At 40.0% G+C, this 10,246-nt stretch overlaps 1 protein-coding gene across 2 annotated transcripts in view; it reads right to left on the bottom strand.

The window, feature by feature from the left end:
* Positions 1 to 3,699: 3,699 nt before the first annotated feature.
* The window catches only part of ENKUR (enkurin, TRPC channel interacting protein), a 26,840-nt gene continuing 20,293 nt past the window's right edge, over positions 3,700 to 10,246 (bottom strand). For both annotated transcript variants that reach the window (XM_032880804.1, XM_032880802.1), the window contains exon 5: positions 3,700 to 4,026. In XM_032880804.1, coding sequence (XP_032736695.1) covers positions 3,850 to 4,026 — 177 coding nt within the window. In that variant the 3' untranslated portion in view covers positions 3,700 to 3,849. The remainder of the gene's footprint in view (positions 4,027 to 10,246) is intronic.

Here is a 10,246-nt window from a genome sequence, read left to right as displayed (position 1 = left end):
TTATATTCTTGATCTCTTCACCTATCCTCACCAGTCTGGTCTGCCTTTAGATTTCTCCATCTCAGAAAATGGCACTTCCATTGCCTGGCTGCTAAAATTATAAATTCGGTGGTCGTTCTTGAAATCTCCCTCCTCTTCCCTTTTCAATCGATCACCGAGTTACATTTTTTATTTTTTATATATTTCTTTTTATATATTTTTTATTTCTTTCTTTTTATATACCATGACACTGGTATATGCCACTATGTTCTTTACCTGGAGGACTATGATAGTCTCCTAGTCTCTCCACATTCATTCATTCTTCTACTTTCATCCATGTAGTGAGTGATCATTTAAAAATAGATTGTATTATGCTCCCTCTCTGCTTAGAACATGTTAATGCCCTTTGCTTCCCTCTTCATCTTCAGCTTGAATCCTTCTTTCTCTGTATACTCCAGCCCCAATGGCTGCCTTTGTCCTTTGGGTTGAGGGTTCCCTGCCCCATATTCTCCATACATTCTGCTTGGAATTTTTGACTTCTACAATCCTCTTTTCCACCTTCTTTTTCCCAACTTCTATTAATTCTTTAGTCTATTTGTAGGTGTCATGGAGACAGAATGTAGAATGGCAGTTGCGGGGGGCTGAGGGGAGAATGGGGAGTTACTGTTTAGAGGGTATGGGTTTGTTTTATAAGATGAAAAGACATAAGGAGAAAGATGGTGGTGATGGATGCACAAGGCATTGAACGTATTTAATCCCACTGAACTGTGCACTTAAAAATGCTTAAGATAGTGAGTTTTTAAATGTATTTTATCATAATAAAAAATTGATGTTCAGGTAGCAACTCAAGAGTCCTATGCCTTTTAATACATGTGCACTGGTCTCTGAGGTCCTGAGAACAGTGAACCTGTGGGCCCTCAGACTTGAGGTCAGGCTCTGGGCCACATTAATTCACTAATAAATGTCACCCATGAGGCTTTGTTGGAGACAACCTTGCACACCTCTTTCCTTAGTGACGCTTGGCAGCATTACTGACATAAGCTTATCTTTCTTGGGGGTTGGGGGGAGAATATCTGTGCTGAGTAATTCAGGAAGTATTGCCAAGTTTTTGCCAGTTATTAAAGATAGCAGTTTCCAAATACAGTTATCATCTGCGTGTGCACTGAGGAGCCAGACTGGGGTAATTTCAGGCGAGGACTTCTAAACTGTTCATTCAAGTCCTTTCCTGCCACTAGACTTTATAAGCTTGGGAAGTTCTATTGATAATATGCTAATGGGCCCAGAACCAACTGGATAAAAATACTACAGAATTGAGAAGTGTTCTTTGTTCATTTTTTGGTTTTTTGTTTGTTTTTGTTTTTCTTTTTTTCTGAGAGAGCATGAGCTTGGCAGCGGGGGTGGGGGGGGGGGCTGCAGAGAGAGAGAGAGAGAGAGAGAGAGAGAATCTTGACCAGGCTCCATGCCCAGCATGGAACCTCACACAGGGCTCAATCCCATGACCCTGAGATCATGACTTGAGCTGAAACCAAGAGTTAGACACTTGACCAACCAGTCACCCAGATGCCCCCAGAATTGAAGGATTCTTAATAATAAACCTTAGCAAGGAGTGTATTGTCTTTCTACATGCCAGGAATTATGCTGTTATGCTGTTATGCACACATTGTTTCATTCTGTTCCTATCACAACTCTATAAAGCACTGCTATAGGTTATCAACCCCATCTAGATTATGAAAACATGTCCTAAAAAGATGTTGAAGCACCGTTAAGTGCTGAGCTGGGATGTGACCTTGAATCAGCCTGACTCCAGAGCTTGAGCTCATAAGCATGACAAGATTGCCTTCTCCCATCTTGCTCATGCAGCTTGTTGCTGGGGTAGCAACTGCCTTGTTTAGTAGTCAAAATCCCTATCCTCTAAGTCTGATTTATGTCATGATAATAATAGCAATGGGTCGTCAAAATATATGTTTGGACATCATTCATTAATTTTTTCAACAAAAGTTTTTTGAGCACCTTCTATGATGTAGATTTTAGGGAATGCAGACGAAAAAATATGGTCCCTTCTCCCCCAGAAGTTTGCAGTTTTGTGGGAAACTGCAGATAATCACATCCACACGATACAATATGAGCAATACTGGAATAGGAGGACTGAATCCAAGGAGTCAAAAAGGGGTGTCATGGAAGTCTAATGTGACCCAACTCTTGAAGACCAGAGTTTCTCCGGGCAGATATGCAGGAGTAGAAAGAAAAGGGCAGAGGAAACTGTGCAAAGATTGGGTGCGGGGCGGAGGCTCTATACCTCAGTATTATAGGAATGACCCCTACAGTGGGGAGGGGGCAGCATTTCAAGGAGCCAAGCTGAAGATCACAGGCAAGGGGCCAGACCATCAGATCTTTATTCTGCTCAGAGCTCTTTGGAATAGGAATAAAAACCAAGTCGAACTAGCTGCAGGAATGAACTTTGGCTTTTAGGCTCAAGTACTTGCCCCAAGGTAATAAATACAGAAATAAGGTTCATAAAAAGAGGTGAAAAAGTTTAAAGTGAGTTTTCAAAAATATTTGTATATAATCATTTTTAATCAATTAAACTTCTGTACAATGCTCTCAACTTCTGTTTGTCAAAAAGCTAAAAATAAATGCTATTTTTTCCCTATCATCCATTAGATAAAAATCAGTGTAAGCAGCAGGCATTGTGATAGCTCTGATATATTGTATTTCATGTTTTACTGAATTTCTCCAAGTTAAAATTTCATACAAGAATCTTTTCTTTTTAGACTTTCCTCATACACTTATTTTGAATTAAAGGCTGTGTTTATTTATTAAGCAATTATTTATTTATTAAGCAATTATTTATTGCTTAATAAATTAATCATACAAGTGGAAACTTTAGAATTCACCAGATAGGTATATAGGAACAAAAAAAGAAAAAGGAACATCCCATTTTAGTGAAACACCTCTAGTGAATTATGGAATAAAGCACTTGGAGTAGCAAAGTTCTTAAAAGTTATGGTATGCCCGGAAGAAGGCTATTCTCTCTGATTATCCTCAGTGATGCATTTTCTAAGTTGTCTTCTTGATTTTATGTTACCGTCTTCACTTTTCTTCCTCCCAACATAAGCCCTTCAGCATAGCTAGCGTTATGGACATTGACGGTGTCTACAGTTGAGAAGAGCTGCAAATGACAGAGGCTATCAGAAATTGCATGCTGTTGTGGCACCCGGGTGGCTTGGTGGGTTAAGCCTCTGCCTTTGGCTCTGGTCATGATCTCAGGGTCCTGGGATCGAGCCCCACATCGGGCTCTCTGCTCAGCGGGGAGCCCGCTTCCCCCTCTCTCTCTGCCTGCCTCTCTGCCTACTTGTGATCTCTTTCTCTCTGTCAAATACATAAATAAAATCTTAAAAAAAAGAAAAAAGGAAATTGCTTGCTGTTAAATGTGTGGGAATCTTAAGCAATGTGCAGAAAGCATGGGAGTAGGAAGAAAGCATACGCCACTAAGTCCAATTCAGAATTCTACACGGTTTTTGATGTGCTCTTTGTATCATCAGAATAGAAAAAATTTGAAGTTCTGAGAGCTGACTTTAACCTTCAGCGCCCAGAAATGAATGTTTCTGTGAAACGAGTGTGTGAAAGTAATGGATCACCCAGAGACTGGAACACGCCACATCAAACTTCCATTTATATGTGGAAAACCTAACGCTGGTGAAAAAACATTTTTCTCTCACGTCAGTAGAATAATTCGCTTACCCTTTAATCATTGCCTCAGCATTTTGGTCAAAACTATTTTTATTCTCTTCATAGTATTTTCCCCTTTGAAAGGCAAAGTTTCACCTTTTCCCCCTATGTTAAAATGACTCTATTTTTTTTTTAAATCTATTACTTCTTATTGGCGATGTAAATAATTTTGTGCTTTTCGATGACACCGATGTCATGTTCCAGTTGCTTCATTTCTTCTTCCAGCTTCTGCTTGCGGATCTTCTTTGGGATGGAGTCGATGAACACCGAGAGGGACTGAAACTCCTTATGCACCTCCTCCCAGTTCTTCTTCAGCCCCTGCAAAGGGGAATGAGAACTGTAAATACTCAGGTAGCTGCAAAAGTAACAGAAATGGTTAAAAAATATATAGTGAAGAGAAATGTAAATAGGTAAAGGAAACTGATGAAAGTAACTTTACAAAATGATATGTATTTATCGAGTCCTTGGCTAGAGTAACAGAAAATACTGTGCAGAGGCCAAATCCTGTCCTTGATTGTGCTCTCAGTTCCCAGAGGGAGTATTTATTTGCTGTTTTTTAATGTTACTGTTACTCGTTATTGCCATTAAATACGCATATGCTGAGTTACGAGTAGTATGAAACTAAGCTCACAGCAAATGCTTCGGTAAAAACACGTAAGAATCGATGCCCCCCCCCCACAAGCAAGACATATTTTTGAATAGGAAGTTATTTCTTACAAAAATGTTAGTTTTTTTCTTTAGAATTTTATAGTTCTGTTGGGGAGGGTATGTGCTATGATGGGTGCTGTGAATTGTGTAAAACTGATGAGTCACAGACCTGTACCCCTGAAACAATACATTATATGTTAATGAAAAAAAAAAGAATTTTATAGTTTTGAACCATTATCCCCATTCATCAAAAGACCTGATTTGGACTCCCATGGCATGTTTGCATATATTTTACTAAATGGCATTGTACAAAATGCCAAAATTCAATGTAACAGGAGATGATCTCTTATGTATTTTTTCAATATATTAGAAAGAATGCTTCATATAGTCAAGGGGTCTATGCTTTCCATTAATGTATACCAGAAATAACTGAGATGTCATTAAATGTAACACACATGCTAATTCAGTAATGTAGTTAATGCTTTATATTCTCCGAAGCTGACAGATTCAAAATTAGGGATCTCTAAGGAGCAATAAAGGTTCTTTTCATCTGCCTAGTCCCCATTTCTCATCACAGCGCACTAGAAGGTCTCATTGACAAAATGGGCTGAAACCTCTAATCAAATTCAAGCTATGAAACTTTTGCAAAATTAACACTTTCTGTTATTCACTATAGGTATACAAATCACTTTATTTATACAAAAACAAAAGGCCAAATTGAAAGTTGAATTTAAAATATTGCCTTGGGGCGCCTGGGTGGGTTAAAGCCTCTGCCTTTGGCTCAGGTCATGATCCCAGGACCCTGGGATCCAGCCCCACATCAGGCTCTCTGCTCAGTTCCCCGCTCCCTGCTCTCTCTGCCTGCCTCTCTGCCTACTTGTGATCTCTGTCAAATAAATTAAATCTTCAAATAAATAAATAAATACATAAAATATTGCCTTGAAAATATGGTGCTTGAAATCCATGACTATATATGTAGGTGTAAGACAAGATTAGAAGTGTCTTATATAATACTATCTTCATAATAAGCCCTCATAGTACAAATTTAATCTTGTAGAAACTTTTGGGGGATAACAAAATTTCAGTGATTTATTCCTGTGCTTAGGTGGGCCCATGATGCTAGGGAGAAGGTAAACTGTATAGACCAGGTTGGCTGGGGAAAAGGGCAACAGATTTTGAACACTTATTGAGTGAGACGAAATGAAAGATTTAAGGAAAGGCAAAAAATGAGGAAAAACATCCAGGTTACATGTTAAAAAGAGGGGAATGGGTTAGCACAGTTCTTCATAGTGTATGAGATATATTCCAAAAAGGTGTCCTCAGAAGAATTCCTTTTTCATAGCCTTTCATTATGAAACAGGAACAATGTTTCCACAGTGCTCCACAGGGGTATGTACCGCAGGGAGGAAATCTATGCATTTATACACTTTCAAATATCAAAGGTTTTCCATAGCTCCTTAAGTGGTATTTCCACATTACTTGTGGTCACAGCAGCTACACTTTTTCTCTGCAGCCTTTATCTTTTAAAGGATAGTTTGCTTTATCTTCCAGTGTGTACAAAAACCTTTGAATCAAAGTCAACAGGCAGGGATGGGAACTAAATGTAACTGATATATTATATTGACATAGCCTCTCTGCTGTTTTTAAGACTTATTTCTGTTATTTCACCGAAAAAATCTTTTATTCATTGCAGGAATAGTGGTTTTCTTTTTTTCTTAGTTGACTTTTTCTCTTTTGTATTTTATTTATTTTTTTTATTGTTAGTTTGAGAAAAGCTTCAAATAGGGAGAAGCAGTCATAAAATAAGTAAGAAGTGCCTTCAGTTCCATGAAGGATCTCATCTGCTTGGGGACCAGGGCAGGGTGGCATGGGGTGGCTCCCCACACCATTGCCCCGCTCTTTCAACCTCCAGCCTCTGAGTGCAGCACTGGTGGGAGGAGAGAGAGGTTGGGGCATTTCTTCTTCCTCTCCCTTGATGCTACCTGGACCCTCGTTCTGGCTCACGTGTCTGTAAGGGCAACACTGCTCAGTAGCCCCCTCTTCCAGGCTCCAGATCTTACCAGGCTCTGGTAACACTGTTTCTTGCCTCTGCCCTTTGAGCCTAGGGTAGTGATGGATTCCCACTGTCCTTAGTCCTGGGGTGCTTCAGGGTTTTTTTTGTTGTTGTTGTTGGCTCCCTTAGCCCTGCTTTCCTTCTGTAAATAGTTCCTTCATAATTGCCCTTCAGGATCCTGGCTGGTGGTGCCTTGTATTTCCTGCTGGATCTCCGACTGACAAGCTTCCTTTTGTTACTTCCTATGCACGCATGTACAATGTCACGGGGGAGCACTGGCCTAGGAATTGGCCAATGTGGGTTTTAGTCCCTGTTTGGCTCCTTGCTAATTTTGGAACCAAGGGCAAGTGTAAACCAAACTCGGAGTTCACTGTCGGTAAAGAGTGCATTTGTTTCGCTCACAGTAGTATCCCCTAGGCTGGACACAGTGCCTGTTCAAGTGAATGAATAGATAAACGAATAAAACTTAATATATTTTCATTTTATATCCTCATATGTCCAATGGGAAGTGTGAAATGATTAGACCAGATGATCCTCTAGGTATAGTGAGACTGTTATTTTATGAAGAATGAGCAGGATGTGGCCTACTCAGGGACATACAACTATATATACTGTCTTTTTAGTGCTGTGGGCAGCTCTTACTCAGGGAGGGAAACGTGATGGGGTTTATCAGGACCAGAGCTGGTGCCACCGTTACCATGGTAGCTAGAGTACCGGTAATAAGACATATAGGAAGGGTCTGCTATTAGCCTATCAAATCTGTAGTGACCATATTAGGAAACTGAGGGCTGCTTTTCCCCTAGAGCCAAAAAAAAAAAAAAAAAAAAAACACAGGACAGAGGAGCCTTTCCTTCTGAGGGAAGTTCTTATTCCTCTCTTTTCCTGTTGTTTTTTTTTTTTTTAAGATTTTATTTATGTATTTGACAGACAGAGATCACAAGTAGGCAGAGAGGCAGGCAGAGAGAGAGGGAGAAGCAGGCTCCCTGCTGAGCAGAGAGCCTGATGCGGGGCTCGACCCCAGGACCCTGGGATCACGACCTGAGCGGAAGGCAGAGGCTTAACCCACTGAGCCACCCAGGTGCCCCATGTTTTTGTTTTTTTTTTAAAGTAGAATATTACATTATATCAGTTTCAGGTGTACAACATAATGATTTGATATTCATATACATTATGGAATAATCAGCATGAGTCTAGCTACGGTGTCACTGTACAAAGATACAAAATATTTTTTTCTTGGGATGAAGACTTTTAAGATTCACACTTTCAGCCACTTTCAAATATATGACACAATATTACTGACTAACGTCATCATGGGGTACATTATATCCCCAGACTTATTTTATTTTTATTTTATTATTTTTTTAATATTTTATTTATTTGACAGAGAGAGAGATCACAAGTAGGCAGAGAGGCAGGCAGAGAGAGAGGGGGAAGCAGGGTCCCCGCTGAACAGAGAGCCCGATGCAGGGCTCGATCCCAGGACTCTGAGATCATGACCCGAGCCAAAGGCAGAGGCTCAACCCACTGAGCCACCCAGGTGCCCCCCCAGACTTATTTTATTAATGGAAGTTTGTATCTCTTGATTCCCTTCACCCACTTCACCAACCCCCGGCCTCTTTCCCCTCTGGCAACCGCCACTCTGTGCTCTTTTTATGAATTCTGTTTTGCTTTGTTTGTTTTGCTTTTTAGATTCCATGTGTAAGTGGAATTGCATAGAATGTCTTTTTGTGTGTGACTTATTTCACTTCGCATCACACACACATACACACACACACACACACATATGTCCCATCTTCCTAATCCATTCGGACATCATTGGGGAGGTTGCTTCCATATCTTGGCTATTGTAAATAATGCTACATGAACATGGTGGGGACATATACACTTTCAAATGAGTTGTCTTCATTCTCTTTGGATAAATACCCAGAAGAGGGATCGCTGGATCATATGGTAGTTCTATTTTTAATTTTTGAGGAACCTCCATACTGTTTCTCACAGCGGCTGCACCAATTTGCATTCCTGCCAACAGGGCACAAGTGTTCCCTTTTCTCTATATCATCACCAACGCTTGTTATTTATTGTCCATTTGATAAAAGCCATTCTGACAGGTGTGAGGTGGTATTTCATTGTGGTTTTGAATTTGCACTTCCCCAATCATTGGTGATGTTGAGCATCTTTTCATGTGCCAGTCCGCCATCTGTATCTCTTCTTTGGGAAAATATCTATTCAGGTCCTCTGCCTGTTTTTTAATTGGTTTGTTTGGGGGTGTTTTGTTGTGGTGGTGGTTGAATTGTAGGAGTTCTTTATATATTTTCGATATTAACCTCTTATCAGATAGACGATTTGCAAATATCTTCTCCCCTTCAGGAAGTTGCCTTTTCATTTTGTTGATGGTTTTTCTCTGTGCAGAAGCTTTCTGGTTTGTTGTCATCCCAGGTGTTCACTTTTGCTTTTGTCGCCCTTGCCTTTAGAGTCAGGTTCCAAAAAACCATTGCCAAGAGGGATATTAAGGAGTTTGCCACCTAGGTTTTCTTCTAGGAATTTTATGGCTTCAGGTCTACATTTAGGTCTTTAACCCATCTTGAGTTAATTTTTGCATATGGTGTAAGATAATGGTCCAGTTTCATTCGTGTTTGGTTGTCCATTTTTCCCAATACCCTTTTTGAGAAGACTGTTCTTTTCTCACTGTATATTCTTGCCTCATTTGTCATAAATTAATTGACCATATATGCATGGCTTTATTTTGGGGCTGTCTATTCTGTACCTTTGATCTATGTGTCTGTTTTATGCCATCGCCACATTGTTTTTTAATTACTATATCTTAGTAATACAGTTTGAAATCAGGGAGTGTGATGCCTTCAATTTTGTACTTCTTTCTCAAGATTACTTTGGCTGTTGGGGATCTTTTGTGGTGCTACACAAGTTTTAGGATTATTTGTTCCATTTCTCTGAAAAATGCTATTGTTCCATTTCTGTGAAAAATTTTGATAGGGATTACATTGAATCTGTAGATTGCTTTGAGTATTAGGGGTATTTTAACAATATAAATTATTTAAATAAATAAAATCTTTAAAAAGGGGAGGAACACCTGGGTGGTTCAGTGGGTCAAATCTTCTGCCTTCGGGTTAGGTCATGATCCCAGGGTCCTGGGATCAAGCCCCGCATTGGGCTCTCTGCTCAGCAGGGAGCCTGCTTCCTCCTCTCTCTCTCTCTCTCTCTCTCTCTCTCTGCCTGCCTCTCTGCCTACTTGTGATTTCTGTCAAATAAATAAATAAAGTTTTTTTTAAAAAAACTGACTGACTGAAGCTGACAAAATTAGAAGTTGCCTTTTAACAACATGAGTACAGTGGCCCTTAGGCACACTAGATGAACCTAAGACTCACTGAGGTGGCATGACCTTGAACTTTACAGGGAGGGGGGCCAGAGCCCATTCGCTCTCTGTAAGTGCAACAATGATTGTTCACATATACTGTGTGTCTAGCAAGTTCCCTCAGAGGAGGATGTCATCAGTGTAGTGGAATACATGGGTGCCTGGGGAGAGCTAAAACCAATCAGGGTTTTGCCAGTAGAGGTTATATGTGGTGGTTGAACTTCTGAGGTATCCCATGGGAAACTGAGTAAAGTGATAAATTGTTGAATGCACCTTTGAGAGTGAATATGATTGAAAGGGTGTTGAAATAAGCACTGAATAGAACATACAGAACAGCAAAATATTTGCCAGCAGACGACTGGATGGCTTCACTCATTTCAGTTATGTGAGTATAGCGACTTTAACAGACAGGACTAAGGTGGTAGTAACTTACCGTGAAATGACATTCCACTGAGGATTCTTAAATA

Source organism: Lontra canadensis, unplaced genomic scaffold (assembly GCF_010015895.1).
Source record: "Lontra canadensis isolate GAN:19392208 unplaced genomic scaffold, GSC_riverotter_1.0 scaffold72, whole genome shotgun sequence".
Taxonomy (NCBI): domain Eukaryota; kingdom Metazoa; phylum Chordata; class Mammalia; order Carnivora; family Mustelidae; genus Lontra; species Lontra canadensis.
Note: the sequence above shows the minus strand (reverse complement) of the source record. Positions and strands in the feature narration are given on the sequence as shown.